The following is a 23749-nucleotide window of genomic DNA, read 5'->3' as shown; positions in this document are numbered from 1 at the left end:
ATTTTCACAGCTGAGATGTGTGCCTGCTAGGCACGAGCAGAATCGTTATCTGCTCGTGCCGTTTAACCCCTTAAATGGCGCTGTTAATATGTGACAGCGCCATTATAACGGCGCCACTATAACGGCAGTAATCTTTTACTTACCTGCCGATACCGGAAGTCACGTGACGTGATCACGTGACTTCTGGTGGTTGTCTTGGTAGCACAGGGTCATGTGATGACTCCTGTACTACACATGAATTACTTTCAGTTTCACTCGGCCCGGAGCCGAGTGAAGCAAAGTGAGCGTATCTGCTGTTTACAGCTGTGATCAGCAGATAGGGCAGAGCAATCGGATTGTTCATCCATATAGCCCCCTAGGGGGACTAGTAAAATAAAAAAAAAAAAGTAAAAATTTTTTTAAATTAAAAAAAACAAAAACCTAAAAGTTCAAGTCACCCCCCTTTCGCCCCATTGAAAATTTAAAGGGTTAAAAAAAACTACACACATTTGGTATCGCCGCGTTCCGAAACGCCCGATCTAGCAAAATATACAATCAATTAATCTGATCAGTAAACGACATAGCGCCAAAAAAATTCCAAACGCCGAAATGACGTTTTTTGTCGCCACAACTGTTACGCAAAAATGCAATAACAAGCGATCAAAACGTAGCATCTGCGCAAAAATGGTACAGTTAAAAACGTCAGCTCAAGATGCAAAAAATAAGCAGTCACTGAGCCATAAATCCTGAAAAATGTGAACGCTACGGGTCATGGAATATGGCATAAAACGTGCGCCACTTTTTTCAGACAAACTTCCGATTTTTTTTAACCCCTTATATAAAAGTAAACCTATACATGTTTGGAGTCTACGAACTCGCACCGACCTGAGACATCACACCCACACATCAGTTTTACCATATAGTGAACACAGTGAATAAAATATCTCAAAAACAATAGTGCTATCGCACTTATTTTGCAATTTTTCTGCTTTTGGAACAAATTTTTTTGCCGTTTTCCAGTACACTATATGGTAAAACCTATGGTTTAATTTAAAATTACAGCTTGTTCCGCAAAAAAACAACCCTCACATGACCATATTGACTGAAAAATAAAAAGTTACGTCTCTCAGAAGAAGAATGGCGAAAAAAAACAAAAAACGGAAAGCGAAAAATCGGCCAGTTGTGAAGGGGTTAAAGGGAACCTGTCAGGTCCTTTATGTCATCCAACCCAGCAGCATTTATACCTGTATGCCCAAATTCCCTGACTAACCAGCCCTGTCTAATGCTATTCATTGATATGAAAAGACTTATAAACTGTGTTGTTCCTGTTAATTAGGGCCTTGACTAGTCAAAGTTACGTTGTTTCCCCAGACTAGGTGGCCCTCTTTCCATGTTGTTATCATACCCCTGTGGGCGTGATAACATGATTTCCATGAGCCGATGTCACCACTAGCTCCTGGAAATCTCATATATGCGGGTGGCTCATTTTGGCCACGTCAGTCGCCTTTGAAATCGAGTGTATGATTCCTAGCTTCATTAGGCGCATTGCGCATGATTAGAAGTTCAGAAGACAGCTCACAGCATACACGTCTTCTGAACTTCTAGTGACATTGTGCATGCTCAGCACTCTTCATTGCACTGACAAGTCTGCAAAAGAGAGACCGCATTAAGGGGATCTTCTTATATTCATTATGTGAGGCAGCAGAGCACTGTGCTTGGTACTCCATAAATTATGGAACGGAGCCAAGCATGCATACCTCCGCCTCAATGCTTACGGTACAATTTTTGGTATGTGAAATAACCCTTTAATATAACACTGACTACTGGGAATTATACATGTACTAATTTTATCCCTGTCTGCCTCTTATATACATATTAGAATACTGTTAAACATTCAGGGCAGCTCACTTTTACCAAATAGTTTTACTAGTTATATCTCAGGCTGAAAAACAACAGTAATTGGAAATACAGAATGGCAAATTATGGTTTGCCATTAAACATTGTTGTCAGATGACTATTCCACTGACACAGGGCCACTCTTTGGCTATGGCTGTTTTTGGTATTGCAGCTCAGCCTCTTCATTGTCATGAAAGAAAAGTGATGCATAAAATGTGTGAAGTTAACCAGAGATTCTAAATAACCGATGACACTTACAGATAATTTATTCCAAACATTCATAAAATACAAACCACAATTATGTAATTCAGAGATGTATATAGGAAACCAGATCTCATCGAAACAACCAATATTAAAAAAAGAAACCAACAATAAATCACAAATGTCATTAAGGCAGATATGTAAAAAGACACATTTAAACAATTGATCACATAAAATCAAGACGCACAGCGGTGTACCACTGGCTGAATAAAGCTCCCTCAATGCCTCATCAGAGGTGGAGTAAGGCACAGCCAGCGGTTTGGTAAATTGGTTGTCTTATCAAAAATAGGTTCCAGCCACTTTAATCCCAGGATTCAGCTATGGCCAGAGAAGCCACATATTGGCAGACTTTCCCTTCAGAGACCACTGCAAGGAAAATGTAGTATTACAGGGCAATCATTCCAGTGAATCTTTCACTTAATGCATGTTGAGGCCTAGACTGCCGGGTTTTCCATTCCAGCTCAATCAGGAAGGATGTGGTGGTGGGTGAGAGTCATCTCGCTGACATCTATATGCGTCAATAAAGAACATTTGTGCCCATAATAGCTCATTATTGAATTTAAGAACCTTGGTGCCAGAATCTTGCAACAGAGTAACAACCAGGATTACCGTATTTTTTGGACTATAAAACGCACTTTTTCTCCCACCAATTTGGGAAGAAAGTTATGGGTGCGTCTCATAATCTGCATATAGCTTGCTGGAGTGGTGGTGAGGGGTCGCAAAGGGCCGGGAGAATGGTGCAGCAGTTGTGCAGGGGCTCCAGTGACTGGGCTGGTGCAGGCTCAGCGGAGGCTGGTGCTGAGGCGGCTGTGCAGTGTCAGCAGCTGCTGTGCGGGGTCTCCGGCTGCTGCAGCGGCTCTGCAGGGTCTGCGCGTGGTCTTTGGCGGCTGGTGCTGGGGCTGCTGTACGAGGTCTTCGGAGGCTTTACTGGCACTGCGGGTTGGGTGGTGAGGATTTCAAATAATGCTGCCTGGAGTCGGCACGTGCGCAGTTGGAGGTCTCGGCTCAAGCTCTCATCTGCACAGGCACCGCCTCTGGCCCATTGATCTCCCTCTAGCGGACTTCAGGAAAATGGCGCCCGGAGGTGGCGCTTGCGCAGATGAGATCTTGGCTTGCTATTGAGCCTAGAGCTCAATCTGCGCTGACTCCGGGCACCATTTCTTTGAAGCCCTCACCGTCCTCAGCCACCGCAGTTGCAGCCGCCTCAGCCCGAGCCCCAGCACGGCAGCACTAGCCTCTGCCGTAGCCAGAGCCCCAGCCTCCACCGCAAGCCGAGCCCCAGCACAGGAGCCAAAGCCTCCGTTGCAGCTCGAGCCCCAGCCTCCGCCTGAGACCCAGCCTCTGCTGCAACCTTAGCCCCTACCGCAGTCCCAGGCTCTACCGTTGCACCAGCACTGCCTCCTCCACCACTGCTACTGCCCCCTCCAGTAAAACACCACCGGATTACAAGACGGATCCCTTTTTTTTTTTTACCTTTTCTTGCTCTGAATTTGGGATGCATCTTATAATCTGGTGCGTCTTATAAAACGAAAAATACGGTATAGCCAGCAAAATCTTGCTGCTCCATCTATTAGGATATTTACGATCTCCTACACAAGTCCGTAATGTTCTGACCCTCAAGCTGATTATAGTGTAATATGCAGTAATTGGAAGTCACTTTATGTAGAATATATTTGGCGGAATAATTTAGTGAGCAGTGGTTTGTACACTTGTTCCGCCAACAGGTATTTCTTTCACTCCTCCATTACAAATGAACACTTGGCCACATGGGTTTTCAAAGAAGAAGGGAATATTATGCTGCCAGACTCCAACAGCCCTACACTCATTTCCTTTGACATCTCCAGTGGGGACAAGTTGACATGGTCTTCTGTTCTATGGGTTTTTCCAGAATTACTCTAATCTGTCTGGCAACTGAACAGATGGGTCCATACATACAAGTCATCATCCAGCAACCCTGACCAGTCTGTTAATTATGTCCTTAATATTTATATTCTATTTTCAAGGAGGGATATTTAACGTTTTTACATGTGTTATCAGGCTGACTGGTAATTTCTAGGAAGATCATGGCGTATGTGGACATTTGTAAATACCCTTCTCTATTATGGAAGGAAATCTTCAGTATATGTTGGGCAAGTAAATACATTACTGTCTGATGTGTTGTACAATGGATCCAGTCATTGATGGAACCACCTGACGTAAATGGTGGACCCTCTAGAGTTCTGTCATTTTGACAGCAGGGATTACTCAGTTGCCTTAGTAAATTTTAACTTTTGTTGTGGTTTTGAGTAGCACCAGATACATTTTTTTAATGCTTTATCATGAACCACATATGCACGTAATAAGTGTTAGGCATGTCTTTCCCTATGCATTAAAAATATATAAATCTGGATGTGTATGGGCCCGTCTTCTTATATGGTGGTCACTCCGCTAAATTGCTGTTCATGTAATACAAGAACAGCTTGTGGGGTTCATGTAGTGTGACTCCTTTCTGGCTCATAGAAAGGGACCTAAAGCAATGGACCCCCTTTTTGCCAGCCATAATAATGCACAAGAACAAGAGACAACTCTTTAAATGCACAAATTATTTCCAGGGTGGCCGGTCTGTTAAGAAACCTCTCCTTGCAGTGAGTCTTCCCGAGCAGCTTGCTGATCGAGCACTATCATTCCTAAGTGAGCTCAGGCGAGCTTTGGCACTAGCTGGTGGATCACCCACAGAAGGGCATCCACCAGAGTCAGAGTCACTTTCTGGGGACTTCCAAAAATTCCCTTTTCCATTATGCGTCCCAAGATCACTGTTTCTGTCATCAGGAGGGTGAACAGCCCGAACAGGAATATGGTTGGTGTTGGTCTTGGATTTCTGGGGTCGCATTATTGTTGGGGGGCTCCAAATAAGGGGACGAATACGAATTGATTCTTCTTTTTTCACCCATGGTGCTTCCCAACTACAATCTTCTATTTTTGGTCCAAAAAGAGATTCATCACAATAAGAAGGCGAGCGGCTTTTCACCCTGAACAATGGAAGATGGAAAAAGAGCCAATATTAATTATATACGTATCTTATAGTCTTGCTCCAGAATGTGCTGTTTTCAGTATCTTACCACCAGTGGACCAGTAGCATATTTCCAATCATGACACATATTTATATCCTACATTCAAGAGTAATTCTTATTGGAATAGACAGCAACATCCTAAAATGCACTCATGGTGTGTAAATATAGAATTAGAGTTTTTTCCCCCCCAAAATAGTCAATGAATGTAGTGAAGGAGCGCAGTCTCAGCCTCTGTTCCATTCAGACAGGATAGCTGAGGGTCCTAACAATCAGTAGGCTATCCGCTATTCCATGGGCTTTGACCCTAAAACTTTCAATTTAGGTAAAACCCCTTAACAGTAAAATTAGGTAATTACAGCTTCTCCTGGCAATGAGGTGACCCTGGATATGCAAAGAGAATTGTGTCAAATGGGCACTGAAAGCAAGAAAAATATATATTAATAAAGCATTTGACTGCCTGCATTCATTTAAACAAAGAGAACACCGGAGTAATTACGCATTACAAAATTACAAATTTTATTACACATGTATTTTTGACACTAATAAAACCGAACATGAACATTAAAAATGGAGTGTTACAGTGTACAAAAACACACACAGATGCAAAGGACAAAAATACAGGCTGAATCTCCGTTGCAATAAAGTGATTAGTGTAACAAACAGGGAGGGCCTACATAGGTCTATTCCTCCTGCCAATACAAAGCAACAGAGATATATAATTCACCTAGATGCTATGATTAAAGTGCTTAGTGCAAATAACAAGTTAATGATTGCTATGTTGCCCATAGGGCAGTATGTCCATAGCGTCTGGTCAAAAGAGAAGACTGTGGAAAATACAGTCACCATGTATAGAACCCAGTGTCCAAGTTGGACAAATCACTGGGCAAAACATGGATCCACATGTGGATCCACAATCATTATTCAGATATACCTTTCACAATCGGCTTATGGCACATGTGGTCCAGGCCTGCATTCATGTACAAAAGACAATTTTTATTACAACATCAAGATTAAAAAACACTTAAAAACACTGAAAGTGACAAGTGCAATGCAGAGCTACCCGGTACTAAATCACAGGATGATTAACAAAATATACCTGAAAGTGCAAGGGTATAAATGGCACTTGTCCATACAAGCAAAAGAGAGGACCGGGAGTCGGCTGCTGGCCCCACGCGTTACGCCCTTACAAAATGCTAGGCTTCCTCAGGGATTTCATCCTGTGATTTATGGATGTTCTACTCTTATTTTGTACCTTTACTCACGGGTTTCTAGAATTGCTAAGCGCAGATGGAAGAGGTCTCTGCGAAAAAGGGACAAAATACCTAGAGAGGGTCACCTGGCCATGTGCTCCACCACCCCTGATGCCGTTTCGCCTCGCTTCTTCTTCCACCACCCCTTTTGAAGAAGCGAGGCGAAACGGCGTCAGGGGTGGTGGAGCACATGGCCAGGTGACCCTCTCTAGGTATTTTGTCCCTTTTTCGGACTTATCATTCTAAAGCTATAATGCGTTTCTGACTCCTGACTGATGTGTTAGCTATCAAGCATTCTATCTGCTTTTTGTTTCAGTGCATGTTTCCTGACTCCAATTGCTCTATGCATGGATGTCAGCATCAAAATCTGCTACCGTCTGCTTGTTAATGTGGAGGTTAATACAAATTGATATTGGTTATAAGCCTCAGATAGAACTACATTGGCCCTTTCACTGACCAGCAGATGGTATATATGCTCCTCCCTTGATATCAGGTGATGTGTATCTGAAACTACAGCATTATTAATTCCCATCTATTGACTGGTAGATGATATATATGCTTCTCCTTTAAGTATTGTCGTCTCAGAGTCGCAGTATTGTTATTTTTGTCATAATCACGGTATGTTACACTGTAGTAAACCGTAAATTACGGATACATGGTATTTTCTTATACGGTTGATCCGGTTTAGTAACACAGTTGTCAGTAGTCTGAAATTGTCACCATCTGCCTGTTGATGCGAGGATGATGCTGTAACTGGATAATTTGATCTTTAGACTCCATAAACCCGATATACACCGTCCTCGTCATCAACTGTCAGATTCCATACAATAGGATATTCTTGAGAGTTTAATAAGTGTGGGAATTGTGATCATATATTAAGAGGGTTGACACCAAAGGATTTTGTGCTCCATTATGTGGGCTCTTCCTGTTTTTAAAATTTGAATTTATACCAATAAAGTTTTGTACTTTTAAAAAAAAAACGTATCTATACGCTTCTACTTCATACCTGGCCACTATAGTGTCCAGGTTGTTGTTTTGTGTTCAGTTTTGAAGTGCGTGTTTAATAAGGACAATTGATGTTTAAATACTCACCATTTTCAAGTCCACACTCACTGCTGCAAAACAAACCTACTTCTCATCCCTCATATCCTCTCTCTCTCACAACCCTAAATAGCTATTCAACATTTTCAATTCTCTCCTCCGTCCCCCAGCACCACCTCCCTCACCTCTCATCTCAGCTGAAGACTTTGCCTCTTTCTTCAAGCAGAAGATTGACAACATCAGAGCAAGCTTTGGCCCACAATCACCACAGCCACTCCTAACAACTACTCAGCCTTCTTCCTCCATATCCAGCTTCTCCCCCATGTCAGAAGATCATCTTTCCACTCTACTCTCAAGATCACATCTAACAACCTGTGCACTTGACCTGCTCCCGTCGCACCTCATCCCCAACATCACCGCAGTCCTCTTGCCAGCCCTAACCCATCTCTTCAACCTATCACTATCAACTGGTGTATTCCCTTCATGCTTTAAACATGCTTCAATCACACCCATCCTCAAAAACCAATCTCTTGACCCATCCTCTGTGTGTAGCTACCGTCCCATATCACTTTTCCCCTATGTCTCAAAACTACTGGAACAGCATATCCATCTTGAACTGTCCTCATACCTCTCCTCCTGCTCCCTCTTTGACCAGCTACAATCTGGCTTCCGACCGCATTACTCCACAGAAACTGCCCTAACTAAAGTCACCAATGATCTACTAACTGCCAAAGCCAAGCGATATTACTCTGTCCTCCTCCTCCTGGACCTGTCCTCTGCCTTCGACACAGTGTACCACACCCTCCTATACACCCTCCTATTACAGATTCTCTCCTCTCTGGGCATCACAGACTTGGCCCTATATTGGATCTCTTCATACCTAACCGACCGAACTTTCAGCATCTCACACCACCTCCTCATCCCACCCTCTATCCGTTGGTGTCCCCCAAGGTTCAGTTCTTGGACCCTTGCTGTTCTCCATCTACACCTTCGGCCTGGGTCAGCTCATAGGAGTCTCATGGCTTTCAGTATCATCTCTATGCCGATGATACGCAGATCTACCTCTCTGGACCTGACTTACTAACCAAAATCCCACAATGTCTGTCTGCTATTTCATCCTTCTTCTCTGCGCGATTCCTAAAGCTTAACATGGACAAAACAGAATTCATTGTCTTTCCTCCTCATTCAACTCCTCCACCAAGCCTATCCATCAACGTTGATGGCTGCTCACTCTCCCCAATCTCACAAGCTCATTGCCTTGGAGTAACCCTCGACTCTGCTCTATCCTTCAAGCCGCACATCCAATCCCTCTTCACCTCATGCCGACTACAACTCAAAAATATCTCCCGGATCCGTACTTTCCTTAACCAAGAATCATCTCCTGCCTCAACTACTGCAACCTCCTGCTCTCTGACCCTTCCAACACTCTTGCACCCCTCCAATCTATCCTGAACTCTGCGGCCCGCTTAATCCACCTCTCACCTCGCTATACCCCAGCCTCACCACTTTGCCAATCCCTTCAGTGGCTTCCCATTGCCCAAAAACTCCAGTTCAAAACATTAACCATGACCTACAAAGGCATCCACAATCTGTCTCCTCCTTACATCTGTAACCTAGTCTCCCGGTACCTACATGCACGCAACCTCAGATCCTCACAAGATCTCCTTCTCTACTCCTTTCTCATCTCCTCTTCCCACAATCGCATACAAGATTTCTCTCGTGCCTCCCCCATACTCTGGAACGCTCTACATCAGCATATCAGACTCTCTCCTACCGTGAAAAGCTTCAAGAGGAACCTGAAGACTCACCTCTTCCGACAAGCCTACAACCTACAATAACCCGCAGTCCAGTACACCACTGCGCAACCAGCTCTGTCCTCACCTATTGTACCCTCATCCATTCCCTGTAGACTTTGAGCCCTCGCAGGCAGGGTTCTCTCTTCTCTTGTATCAGTCTGTTTTGTACTGTTAATGATTGTTGTACTAGTTTTAATGTATACCCTTTTCACTTGTAAAACGCCATGGAATTAATGGCACTATAATAATAAATAATAATAATAATGTATTCCTTTATGTTTGTTCATATTATTTTTTTCTGTTATGTTTATTATTGACAGGTGTTATTTATACCATTTATTCTATTGCATATGCTCCATATGTATGTAATAACTTTTTTAAGCATACTTTAGAGAGAATACCGGGTAGCTCTGCATTGCACTTGTCACTTTCAGCAGGAACCTGCTATACAGGATAAAATCACCTGTGGCTAGTGAGGGAGGAGTGCACGGTCAGAAGGTATGACCCCCATTAACCCCTTCAGCCCCGGGGCGTTTTGTGGTTTTTTTTTCCTCTCTTTCTTCCGAGAGCCATAACTTTTTTATTTTTCCATCAACCTTGTCATATAAGGACTTGTTTTTTGCGGGACGAGTTGTAGTTTTAAATAAAACCATAAGTTTTACCATACCGTCTACTGGAAAACAGCAAAAAATTTCAAGTGTGGAAAAACTGAAAAAAAACGTGTAATTGCACAATAGTTTTTGGGATATTTTATTCACCATGTTCACTATATGGTAAAACTGATGTCGCTGTGATGCCTGAGGTTGGTGCAAGTTTGTTGACACCAAACATGAATAGGGGTTAAAAAAAATTCACAAGTTTGTCGAAAAAAAGTGGTGCACGTTTTGCGCCATTGTCTGAAACCCGTAGTGTTCTCATTTTTTGGATCTATGGCTCAGTGATGGCTTATTTTTTGCGTCTCGAGCTGACGTTTTTAAACGGTACCATTTTTGCGGAGATGCTACATTTTGATCACCTGTTATTGCATTTTGTGGCGACAAAAAAACGTAATTTTGGCGTTTGGAATTTTTTTGCTCCTACGCCATTTACCAATCAGATTAATTGATTTCATATTTTGATAGATCGGGCATTTCTGAACGCGGCGATACCAAATGTGTATATTTTTTATTTTTTTAACCCTTTCATTTTCAATGGGGCAAGAGGAGGGTGATTTGAACTTCTAGGTTTTTTTTGTTTTTTTTAAAACTTTTCTTTTTACTTTTTTTTATTTTACTAGGTCCCTTAGGGGGCTATATAGATCAGCTGTCTGCTCGCTCTTCCATTTCTCCAGATCACAGCTACTCAGCTGAGATCTGCAGATATGCTGCTTTACTCTGAATGTCGGCAATGACCCTGTGCTACCATGGCAACCACTGGAAGTTACGTGATCACGTCACGTGACTTTCGATGGGGGCGGGGTAAGTTATCCTAATGGCAGCGCGCATATAGAGTACATCTTGCTGCCAGATTTTGGCAGCGAGATGTAAGGGGTTAATAGGGGTTAATAGTCGCAGATGGAACGCGATTCCACTCGCAACTAGCAGGCACACGTCAGCTGTTGAAATCAGCTGCTATGTGTGCGGATCGCCACGGCAGGGGGCGGGGATTAACCTCACACGATTCATGACGTACCCAGTATGTCATAGGACGCCAAGGGGTTAATCTAGACTAATATGCTAAATATCTAATTTTTCTTAGATTTTCCTTAGCAGTAATGCATATCTATATTCATACATTCATGGTTTTCATGCTTTAGCATTTCAGACTGCAAACTGCCTCTTTTTTGTAATTTTATGTCATGTTCCGTTATGCATCTGTTCACATTTCAGTTTGATAAGTGCCATCAGTCTTTTTGTCAAGATCAATTGACACAGTGTGGGCGTGATACCATGGATTTAAATGAGCGATGCGCAGCCTTCTTATCCGGGTGTTTACTTGCCGTTTTTAGACGCGCATTGCACGTGGTCGGAAGCACAGGAGTCTTCTGATCGTGCGCTTGTGAAACCGACAAGTGTACACCTTGATAAGAAGGCTGCGCGAACAGCAAGCGTGCACACGCGCGGGATCGCCAATAGCTGACGGTGACGTTGCTCATGTGAATCCATGGTATCACACCCACAGGGGCGTCATACCACAGAAAGCGCCCACGGGGGGGGGAAGCAACACCCAGGGAACTAGACCCTCTGCTTATTTACATAGGGAACACGTAAGTTATAAAACTTTTTTTATAAATTCATATTACACAATATTACAACACACGGATGGGTAGGAAGGGGTTACTAGGCCACACATCACTGCTTGTAGGTTAGAGAGCATAAGGGACCTGACAGATTCCCTTTAACAGAAATAAACACTTGACATAGATCACTCTGTATGTAGTGACGCTATATAATATATGTGTTTCCCATTTTGTATTGAATTATTGAAATAAATTAACTTTTTGATGATATTCTAAGCACTTGTACATACATACACACATACATACAAACATACATACACACACTCACATATTATACATATCAGTGTGGCTGAAATAGTAAAAACTTTTTTATTAGTATGAGTTATCTCTGGAAAAATCAGTAAATATTCAAATTTCCCTGTAGCGCCACCACAGGGGAAAATAAGCATTACACATTGTTCATTGAAATACAAGATCTGCACAATGCATGACAGGTCCTCCAAAGAGACACTGTTCAGAATTGGCCAAGAGATCCTGAGCTCAGATTTCCATAATAGGGTATTTCATGAATTATTGTAAACTTTCAACTTCATAAATCTGAATTAGCACTGATACGATCTCCATCTTATTTATACCTGGGATTACGTCATTTTGAACTATCGCCAGGAATTCTTACCTATACTGTGTTTTCTTCCGAGGAGTCCCTACAGGTGAGCAGGCAGTCCTAGCGGTGGCATGGCTCAATGTAGTCTTGCTCTCCTCTGGATTCCTTACAAATGATTGTTGGGCAGGTGTTCCTAAGGTCCACTGAAGAGCTGGGTCCACTTTACCCCCAGAGGTGCCAAAAAGGGTCTCATCAACAAAGGAGTTAGAAGCTTTATATCTGTAAGCACTTCTTTTTTTTGGTGGCAATGATGTGCGCTGCCCAGTAATTGAGAGGTCCAGTGACATGTCTACATCAGAGATGACGGGAGTCCTGGAATCTACAAATAATTTACATTGCATTTTATTATCAGCATAAGGTACATTGCCAACATCTTCCTTAGATGCAAGTCTCCACATTAGGGTACACTCACACGAGCGTTGAAATCGGACAAGTGCAATGCGAGAAAATCTCGCATTGCACTCTGACCAATGTTAGTGAATGAGGGACAGCAGTTGGTCAGGTTTTCGCATCCAGATTCTGGATGCGAGAAAAGTAGCAGCATGCTGCGATTTTCTGCAAGAGCTGTATCTCTCGCACCCATTCAAGTGAATGGGTGCAAGAGAAACATCGTACTGCACTCGGATGTTATCACAGTGCAGTGCGATATACGCACAGGCTGACAATGGAGGAGATGAGAGGGGGGGATTAACCCCTCCCTCTCCTCTCCAGCGCCCGCCCTCAGCTTCGCAGCTGTGACCTGATCCGCATGATCGGGTCACAGTCGCATGACACTCAGCTCACGCTCGCAGCAGAGCCTGAGTCGGGGGTCATTAGCATAGCGCATCCGATGCTCTCTCATCGGATGCCATACGCTTGTGTGAGTCCAGCCTTACCATCATGCTTTACATTACCTTGCACTACTTATAACAGGTGTGTGCCTCCAGATGCTGCGCAAGAAATGCCAGTTTTTGTGGCAAAAAAGAGAATTTTGTTTACTTACCGTAAATTCTTTTTCTTATAGTTCCGACATGGGAGACCCAAACCATGGGGTGTATAGCTTCTGCCTCCGGAGGACACACAAAGTACTACACTAAAAGTGTAGCTCCTCCCTCCGAGCATATACACTCCCCGGATGACAAATCCAACCAGTTTAGTGCCAAAGCTGAAGGAGGACATCCACCCATAAGTAGAGATAGAGTAAAACCCGGAATAACCGGAACTTCTGTCTACAACAACAGCCGGTGAAAACACACGGAACAAGAAAGCTGCCAACAGGCAACAGGGAGGGTGCTGGGTCTCCCATGTCGGAACTATAAGAAAAAGAATTTACGGTAAGTAAACAAAATTCTCTTTTTCTTTATCGTTCCTTATGGGAGACCCAAACCATGGGACGTCTCAAAGCAGTCCATGGGTGGGAAATAAACAGAAACTGAGAAGTAGGTGAAACCTAACTTCACAAATGGGCGACAGCCGTCCGAAGGATGCGTCTGCCCAAGCTCGCATCTGCCGAAGCATGAGCATGCACTTGGTAGTGCTTCGAAAGGGTGTGCAGACTAGACCAAGTGGCAGCCTGACAGACCTGCTGAGCCGTAGCCCAAGAGGCACCGACAGCTCTGGTCGAGTGCGCCTTAATCCCTGGCGGGGGAAGCTAGGGTCGGTTTAGAAACCGAGACACCCTTGCGCTGACCTGTGGTCAGCACAAAAAGAGAGGTGCACCGCCTAAAAAAACAGCGGTGCGTGACACATAGATCCGGAGCGTCCGCACCAATCTAAAGCATGCAACGCTTTCTCAAAGCGATGCACAGGGGCCGAACAAAGGGAAGACAATGAAATGTCCTGGTTAAGGTGGAACGGAGACACCACCTTAGGGAGAAGGCCCGGAGTTGGATGGAGAACCACCTTGTCTTGGTGAAAAAAACCAAAAAGGGTGACTCCGAAGAGAGCACAGTCAAATAAGAGACTCTCCTGAGAGAAATTATGGCCACCAGAAAAACCACTTTCTGTGAAAGACTAAACAACGAAACCTCCCTAAGAGGCTCAAAGGGGGGTTTCTGTAAGGCCATGAGGACCAAAGAAAGGTCTCAGGGATCCAGAGACCGCCGGTAAGGCGGAATGATGTGAGATGCGCCCTGCATGAAGGTGCGCACCTGGGCCAGTCGGGCGATACGCCGCTGACAGAGCCGAGACCTGTCCCTTGAGGGAATGAGGGACAGACCTAGCTGCAGGCCGGACTGTAGAAAGGACAGGATGGTCGGCAAGGAAAAAACGGCCAAGGAGCATGGCCGGAAGAACGACACCAGGACAGGAAAATTCTCCAAGTCCTGAGGTAAAACCTGGCCGAGGAAGACTTCCGAGCCTGAGTCATAGTGAAGATGACCTCGGAAGGAATGCCTGAAGCCGTAAGGATTCAGGGCTCAAGAGCCACGCCGTCAATCTGAGAGCCGCAGAATTGTTGTGGAAAACGGACCCTCTGAGAGAACGTCTGGCCGGTCCGGGAGATGCCACAGCACCTCTACGAACAGACGGAGCAGGTCTGGGAACCAAGCTCGCCTGGGCCTGGGGCGATGAGTACGACCCGACGGCCCTCCATTTTGATCTTGCGCAGGACTCTGGGCAAGCGAGCTAGAGGGGGAAACACATAGGCCAGACGGAACTGGGACCAATCTGGAACCAGCGCGTCCGCTGCCAAGGCCTGAGGATCGTGGGAGCGAGCCACGTAAACCGGGACCTTGTTGTTGTGCCGGGATGCCATTAGATCCACTCCCGGAGTGCCCCGCCTGCTAAATTGACCGGAACACTGCCGGATGCAGGGCTCACTCGCCGCTGTCCACGGTTTGACGGCTGAGATAATCTGCCTCCCAGTTTTCTGCGCCTGGGATGTGGACTGCGCATATGGTGGACTTGGAGCCCTCCGTCCACTGAAGGATATGTTGAACTTCCAACATTGCTAGGCGGCTGCGAGTCCTAGGACTACAGCCCTGATTTCCAGCACATTGATCGAGAGGGCTGATTCGGACGGAGTCCAAGTGCCCTGTGCTCGGTGGTGGAGAAACACTGCTCCCCAGCCGGATAGACTGGCATCCGTGGTGAGAATCACCCATGACGGGGCCAGAAAGGAGCGTCCCTGGTACAGAGAGAGGGGCCGAAGCCACCACTTAAAGAGAGCTCCTGGTCTGTGGCGACAGAGCCACCAGCCTGTGCAAGGAAGAAGTCCCTTGTCCCAACAGCGGAAAATGTCCAGCTGCAGGGGACGCAGATGGAACTGGCAAGGGGAACCGCTTCTATTGACGCCACCATCTGACCCAGCACCTGCATGAGGTGCCTGATGGAATGATGGTGGAGCCTCAGCAGAGAGCGAACCGCCAGATGAACAGACTGCTGTTTGACTAAGGGCAGCTTCACAAGTGCCAGCAGAGTCTCGAATTGCATCCCTAGGTACGTAAGTTCCTGGGTCGGGGTCAGAGTGGACTTGCAAGCGTGGCGAGAGTGAGCGAGACACTCCGCTGACAGTCTGCACTGGATGAAGCCCTGACTAGAAGGGCGTCCAGGTAAGGAATCACTACCAACCCCTGGAGGAGCAGAACCGCAACTGGTGAATACACGAGGGGCCGTGGCTAACCCAAAGGGGAGAGCCACGAATTGGAAATGTTCCTCTCCGATTACAAAACGTAGCCAACGCTGGTGTGAAACTGCGAATGGCACATGCAGAGAGACATCTCTGATGTCGATGGATGCTAAGAAATCTCCTTGGGTCATTGACTGATCGCAGAGATTCCATGCAAAATTGCCGCACCTGAACATGCTTGTTGAGAAGCTTGAGATCCAGGTCGGCAAGCACCGTCCTTTTCGGGGACTAGGAAGAGATTTGCCTCCTGAACACAAAGCATTGAACTGGTTGGATTTGTCATCCGGGGAGTGTATATGCTCGGAGGGAGGAGCTACACTTTTAGTGTAGTACTTTGTGTGTCCTCCGGAGGCAGAAGCTATACACCCCATGGTTTGGGTCTCCCATAAGGAACGATAAAGAAAGAGCTTGTGCTGAATTGGCCTCATACTCCTTGATTCATCAAGACCTGTGATTTTCTCACTAGTCTTGATAAGGGGCATGTAGGAGTCAAGAGGTGTATGCCTCTAATGAATCAGGAGCATCTCACGAGTGGTCTGCGCATGCTGAAAATCTTACTCCAGCCACTGATTACAATTTCTGATATAAGGAACGCCGCTGTGGCATGAATTAGACGAGATCTGGTGTCACGCACATGCCCCTCCAGTTCCGGGAGAAAAAGTCGCTAAATTTTTGCATCTTCTCAAGCCAATGTAAACCAGAATTCTGACACAAATGTTTGGATGAATTGAGTCCATAGACTGCACAGTAATGTATTAACACTGAGATGACCTCATGTATTTTTTTCTTATTTCCATAAAGAAATGTATTTAAAGGATGCAGACACATTTAGGGACTTTAATCATGATTAAGGGTGCCGACTACACGTGAAATGCATTGAGAACGCTATCCATGCGTTTACTGTCTATCTTATGATGGACTGTATATGAACTGGGTTAAATAAAGAAGATTACGTATGTCAGAGCTGGACTTCTACACTTTTTTTCTTTTGGATTACGTTTGCTATGCAAAACTTGTTCAAGCTCCATGCGGGATGAGGATTAGTAACATGGTGAGCTGGACTTCACATTTTACTACAAAGTGCTCATTAAAATCAATGGGCTGTAATTATGATACATGGCCATGGCAGGTACAGATGAGTGAATCACATTGTGCAATCCTGGTCTACGGTGCAGGTCAGTGCTCTCTGGCCATGGCAGGAGATGAGAGTTCCTAGATCTTCCAGAATTGTCTTAGGAATTGCTGTACGGGCTTGTCATCACTTGTGTGCCGAGGCATACAGATGACGCAATACCAGGCCAGCAGATCAAACACTACAGAGGAAGCCGGAATATTAGCAAACTCCTTTAGCGCCTGTTCACGGCAAGAGAGCACGGACCTGGACCGTGGTAGTCTGAAGTGATCTGCTCATCTATAACAGCAGGTCCTCCAGAGCAAGAGGCCCTTTGTAGCTGTTCGACAAGTCCCGTGTTAGGCATCATTCAGATATCTGTGAATCACATACATGTTTTATCCGTGTTTTTCACAGACAGAACACATATCCATTATAGTCCGTGTGATAGTTAACGTTTCCATTTTGTGAATTGCAAGAAAAAACAAGTAAAATATATCTTTGTACCGTGTTAGCCAGTAGAGATAAAAAATTGTTTAAAAGAACTGAAGTCCTCAGTGGTTAATACCTTTTAATGGCTAACTGAAAAGATGGTAATAATTGCAAGCTTTCGAGACTACTCAGGTCTCTTCTTCAGGCTCAATATAACACAAAATCTGAAGAGTCACATATTTATACACAACAGGACATAGAATGGGGCAATAAATAAAACAAGTTATGTGAAGCAGAACTATCTCTATGGCAAGAAGACAAACTGTTGTGGCCATAAATATTGCTGCAGTTCAGTGTGAAAGTTTTATTGACCTCTGATTGAGGTCTGGTCAATGGCTGTGATGCCCCCGAACTGCAGCAATATTTATGGCCACAACAGTTTGTCCTCTTGCCATAGAGATAGTTCTGCTTCACATAACTTGTTTTATTTATTGCCCCATTCTATGTCCTGTTGTGTATAAATATGTGACTCTTCAGATTTTGTGTTATATTGAGCCTGAAGAAGAGACCTGAGTAGTCTCGAAAGCTTGCAATTATTACCATCTTTTCAGTTAGCCATTAAAAGGTATCAACCACTGAGGAATTCAGTTCTTTTAAACAATTTTTTAAGAACAAACAATACAGAGATATGTTAATGTTTTATTGAAGTCATGGATCAAAATTGCCCGTCCAAGTCTATGGATCCATGAAAACTCACAGTCAGCACCTGGATAGCATAAATGTGCAACCATGAGCTGCCCATGATTAACACTATAGTGGATAGGAAGAGCTTTGTCATTGATCTATTTTTTATTCAAGAAAATAATTGATGAAGGACGGCTGTTTGTGCTTGAAACAATGGAATCACCTCGCAGAAAACAGAATGAGCGCTCCCGATCATGGGAGAGACGCCAAGATGGCTGAACGATCGAGCGACATAGTCCGGCTGGCGGCTATCTGATGTGTATAGACAGCTTTACGTTTGCTGTCGATAACATTGCTTTCTGCAGATCTATTCTGAGGAATGTGATATTACGCTCTCAGGCTGACAATGGTGGGATGGCAGCTTTGGGCATCATTTCCTCTTCACGACACATGATGTACTGGGTACGTCATGGATCGTGTGAGGTTAATCCCCGTCGCCTGCCATGGGTAGTCCGCGGTGATCCGCGCACATCTCAGCTAATTTCATTAGCTGACATGTGTGCCAGCCAGGCGCGAGTGGAATCGCGTTCCACCCACGCCTATTAAAACCTTTAATCTCGCTGCTAAAATCTGACCGCGAGATGTAAATGCAAGCTGCCATAAGGATAACTTACCCACCCCCATCGGAAGTCACATGATGTGATCACGTGACTTACGGTGGTTGCCATGGTAGCACAGGGTCATACGATGACTCCTGTAGCTATCATAAGTCACTTTCACTGCAGGCAGAGGGCAGTGTGTGAGAGTAAAGCCACTTTTCTCCAGATCTCAGCTGTGTAGCTGTGATCTGGAGAAATGGAAGAGCGATCAGACTGCTGATCGTTATAGTCCCCTAGGAGACCTAGTAAAATAAAAAAAAAAGTTAAAAAAAGTTTTAAAAATTAAAAAAAAATAAAAAAAACCTAAAAGTTTAAATCACCCCCCATTCGGCCCATTGAAAATTAAAGGGTTAAAAAAAATGTAAAACAAATATACACATATTTGGTATCACTGCGTTCAGAAACGTCTGATCTATGAAAATATAAAATCAATTAATCTGATCGGTAAACGGCTAAGTGGCAAAAAAATTCCAGATGCCAAAATTACGTTTTTTGGTCATCGCTAATTTTGCACAAATTGCAATAACAGGCGATCAAAAAGTAGCATCTGGACAAAAATGGTACCATTAAAAATGTCAGCTCGAGACGCAAAAAATAAGCTGTCAATGAGTCATAGATCCAGAAAAATGATAACGCTACGGGTTTCGGAAAATGGCACTAAAAGTGTGCCACTTTTTTGGGACAAACTTGTGAATTTTTTTTTTACCCCTCAGATAACAGTAAACCTATTGATGTTTCGTGTTTATGAACTCGTACCCACCTGAAACATCACACCCACACATCAGTTTTACCATATAGTGAACATGGCGAATAAAATATCCCAAAAACTATTGTGCGATCACACTTTTTAAGCAGTTTTTCCGCACTTGAAACTTTTTTGCTGTTTTCCAATACACTATATGGTAAAACTCATGAATTCATTTAAAAGTATAGCTCGTCCCGCAAAAAATAAGCCCTTATATGGCAAGATTGACAGAAAAATAAAAAAGTTACGGCTCTCGGAAGAAGGGGAGGAAAAAACCCCCAAAAAAACGGTGGAGTACAGTGGAGTACTCTCGAAAGCAAAGCACAGACAGGTTACAGAGCCCTAGGTCAGGCAAATGCTCCAGGCAGACCTGATAAAATCTGCACAGTGAGGGGACCACCCAGGACCTCACTGACCGTAAAGTCCGGGGGCACCAGCAGTGACAGGAGAACAAGGAACCGGAACAGAGCACCGACACTACAGGGTTCAAACTGCCCGCTGTACGGATGAAAGACTACCAGGGGGGAGCCCCCAGACGCTCGAAACCACGTTGACTCACATCCAGGCTGCCGTTAACATCAGCCCCAGTGGTGAGAGACTGTGCAGTGGTGTATATCTCCAGGACAGGGTCCCTTCACCTGCTCACCTCACCCAGGATAATGTATATCTCTCCAGGACGGGGCCCCTTCACTTGCTCACCTCACCCGGGATAACGTATATATCTCCAGGATAGGGCCCCTTCAGGCGCTCACCTCACCCAGGATAATGCATATATCTCCAGGACGGGGCCCCTTCACCTGCTCACCTCACCCAGGATAATGTATATATCTCCAGGACGGGGCCCCTTCAGCCGATCACCTCACCCAGGATAATGTATATATCTCCAGGACAGGGCCCCTTCACCTGCTCACCTCACCCAGGATAATGTATATATCTCCAGGACGGGGCCCCTTCACCTGCTTACCTCACCCCAGGATAATGTATATATCTCCAGGACGGGGCCCCTTCAGCCGATCACCTCACCCAGGATAATGTATATATCTCCAGGACGGGGCCCCTTCAGCCGCTCACCTCACCCAGGATAATGTATATATCTCCAGGACGGGGCCCTTTCACCTGCCCACCTCATCTAGGATAATGTATATATCTCCAGGACGGGGCCCCTTCAGCCGATCACCTCACCCAGGATAATGTATATATCTCCAGGATGGGGCCTCCTTCACCTGCTCACCTCACCCAGGATAATGTATATATCTCCAGGATGGGGCCTCCTTCACCTGCTCACCTCACCCAGGATAATGTATATATCTCCAGGACGGGACCCCTTCACCTGCTCATCTCACCCAGGATAATGTATATATCTCCAGGACGGGGCCTCCTTCACCTCCTCACCTCACCCAGGATAATGTATATATCTCCAGGACGGGGCCCCTTCACCTGCTCATCTCACCCAGGATAATGTATATATCTCCAGGACGGGGCCTCCTTCACCTGCTCACCTCACCCAGGATAATGTATATATCTCCAGGACGGGGCCCCTTCACCTGCTCATCTCACCCAGGATAATGTATATATCTCCAGGACGGGGCCTCCTTCACCTCCTCACCTCACCCAGGATAATGTATATATCTCCAGGACGGGGCCCCTTCACCTGCTCATCTCACCCAGGATAATGTATATATCTCCAGGACGGGGCCTCCTTCACCTGCTCACCTCACCCAGGATAATGTATATATCTCCAGGACGGGGCCTCCTTCACCTGCTCATCTCACCCAGGATAATGTATGTATCTCCAGGACGGGGCCCTTCACCTGCTCACCTCACCCAGGATAATGTATATATCTCCAGGACGGGGCCCCTTCACCTGCTCACCTCACCCAGGATAATGTATATATCTCCAGGACGGGGCCTCCTTCACCTGCTCACCTCACCCAGGATAATGTATATATCTCCAGGACGGGGCCTCCTTCACCTGCTCACCTCACCCAGGATAATGTATATATCTCCAGGACGAGGCCCCTTCACCTGCTCACCTCACCCAGGATAATGTATATATCTCCAGGACGGGGCCTCCTTCACCTCCTCACCTCACCCAGGATAATGTATATATCTCCAGGACGGGGCCCCTTCACCTGCTCATCTCACCCAGGATAATGTATATATCTCCAGGACGGGGCCTCCTTCACCTCCTCACCTCACCCAGGATAATGTATATATCTCCAGGACGGGGCCCCTTCACCTGCTCATCTCACCCAGGATAATGTATATATCTCCAGGACGGGGCCTCCTTCACCTGCTCACCTCACCCAGGATAATGTATATATCTCCAGGACGGGGCCTCCTTCACCTGCTCATCTCACCCAGGATAATGTATATATCTCCAGGACGGGGCCCTTCACCTGCTCACCTCACCCAGGATAATGTATATATCTCCAGGACGGGGCCCCTTCACCTGCTCACCTCACCCAGGATAATGTATATATCTCCAGGACGGGGCCTCCTTCACCTGCTCACCTCACCCAGGATAATGTATATATCTCCAGGACGGGGCCTCCTTCACCTGCTCACCTCACCCAGGATAATGTATATATCTCCAGGACGAGGCCCCTTCACCTGCTCACCTCACCCAGGATAATGTATATATCTCCAGGACGAGGCCCCTTCACCTGCTCATCTCACCCAGGATAATGTATATATCTCCAGGACGGGGCCTCCTTCACCTGCTCACCTCACCCAGGATAATGTATATATCTCCAGGACGGGGCCCCTTCACCTGCTCATCTCACCCAGGATAATGTATATATCTCCAGGACGGGGCCTCCTTCACCTCCTCACCTCACCCAGGATAATGTATATATCTCCAGGACGGGGCCCCTTCACCTGCTCATCTCACCCAGGATAATGTATATATCTCCAGGACGGGGCCTCCTTCACCTGCTCACCTCACCCAGGATAATGTATATATCTCCAGGACGGGGCCTCCTTCACCTGCTCATCTCACCCAGGATAATGTATGTATCTCCAGGACGGGGCCCTTCACCTGCTCACCTCACCCAGGATAATGTATATATCTCCAGGACGGGGCCCCTTCACCTGCTCACCTCACCCAGGATAATGTATATATCTCCAGGACGGGGCCTCCTTCACCTGCTCACCTCACCCAGGATAATGTATATATCTCCAGGACGGGGCCTCCTTCACCTGCTCACCTCACCCAGGATAATGTATATATCTCCAGGACGAGGCCCCTTCACCTGCTCACCTCACCCAGGATAATGTATATATCTCCAGGACGGGGCCTCCTTCACCTCCTCACCTCACCCAGGATAATGTATATATCTCCAGGACGGGGCCCCTTCACCTGCTCATCTCACCCAGGATAATGTATATATCTCCAGGACGGGGCCTCCTTCACCTCCTCACCTCACCCAGGATAATGTATATATCTCCAGGACGGGGCCCCTTCACCTGCTCATCTCACCCAGGATAATGTATATATCTCCAGGACGGGGCCTCCTTCACCTGCTCACCTCACCCAGGATAATGTATATATCTCCAGGACGGGGCCTCCTTCACCTGCTCATCTCACCCAGGATAATGTATATATCTCCAGGACGGGGCCCTTCACCTGCTCACCTCACCCAGGATAATGTATATATCTCCAGGACGGGGCCCCTTCACCTGCTCACCTCACCCAGGATAATGTATATATCTCCAGGACGGGGCCTCCTTCACCTGCTCACCTCACCCAGGATAATGTATATATCTCCAGGACGGGGCCTCCTTCACCTGCTCACCTCACCCAGGATAATGTATATATCTCCAGGACGAGGCCCCTTCACCTGCTCACCTCACCCAGGATAATGTATATATCTCCAGGACGAGGCCCCTTCAGCCGCTCACCTCACCAAGGATAATGTATATATCTCCAGGACGAGGCCCCTTCAGCCGCTCACCTCACCCAGGATAATGTATATATCTCCAGGACGAGGCCCCTTCAGCCGCTCACCTCACCCAGGATAATGTATATATCTCCAGGACGAGGCCCCTTCACCTGCTCACCTCACCCAGGATAATGTATATATCTCCAGGACGAGGCCCCTTCAGCCGCTCACCTCACCAAGGATAATGTATATATCTCCAGGACGAGGCCCCTTCAGCCGCTCACCTCGGTACCCCAGCCCGAGCCCGGGCTCCCATGGCAATAGCACAACATCCGAGCTGTAGGACCATGCCATTACTTAGGAAGCGCCCGCTGAGTTATAGCGCCGACCCCTACACCACCCTAGCCCCCTTTGCCTCCTCCATATTGCAGACAGCGACATGCGAGGAAACAAGACATGTTTATGGCAAAAC

At 46.0% G+C, this 23749-nt stretch overlaps 1 protein-coding gene across 4 annotated transcripts; it reads right to left on the bottom strand.

Moving 5' to 3' along the window:
* Positions 1 to 2123: 2123 nt before the first annotated feature.
* RITA1 (RBPJ interacting and tubulin associated 1) lies at positions 2124 to 23646 on the bottom strand. 4 transcript variants are annotated; one of them, XM_075320001.1, is made up of 3 exons: positions 23562 to 23646; positions 12168 to 12474; positions 2124 to 5144 (listed from the first exon to the last, which is right to left on the bottom strand). In XM_075320001.1, the coding sequence occupies exons 1-3, from the start codon at positions 23629 to 23631 to the stop codon at positions 4718 to 4720; spliced, it is 804 nt and encodes a 267-aa protein (XP_075176116.1). In that variant the 5' UTR covers positions 23632 to 23646; the 3' UTR covers positions 2124 to 4717. The 4 variants fall into 4 exon arrangements, with proteins under 4 accessions (XP_075176116.1, XP_075176118.1, XP_075176117.1 ...); XM_075320003.1 differs by having other exon boundaries at positions 23509 to 23592; XM_075320002.1 differs by lacking the exon at positions 23562 to 23646 and adding an exon at positions 23297 to 23352.
* Positions 23647 to 23749: the final 103 nt, after the last annotated feature.

This window comes from Anomaloglossus baeobatrachus, chromosome 1 (genome assembly GCF_048569485.1).
Source record: "Anomaloglossus baeobatrachus isolate aAnoBae1 chromosome 1, aAnoBae1.hap1, whole genome shotgun sequence".
Taxonomy (NCBI): Eukaryota; Metazoa; Chordata; class Amphibia; order Anura; family Aromobatidae; genus Anomaloglossus; species Anomaloglossus baeobatrachus.
Note: the sequence above shows the minus strand (reverse complement) of the source record. Positions and strands in the feature narration are given on the sequence as shown.

Coding starts and splice junctions, on each gene's coding strand:
- RITA1 (XM_075320001.1), bottom strand. CDS start 23,631: ATGGCATGGTCCTACAGCTCGGATGTTGTGCTATTGCCATGGGAGCCC. Junction 12,475..23,561: donor GCTCGGGCTGGGGTACCGAG/GTGAGCGGCTGA, acceptor AATTATTTGTAG/ATTCCAGGACTCCCGTCATC. Junction 5,145..12,167: donor CGGAAGAAAACACAGTATAG/GTAAGAATTCCT, acceptor TCCATTGTTCAG/GGTGAAAAGCCGCTCGCCTT.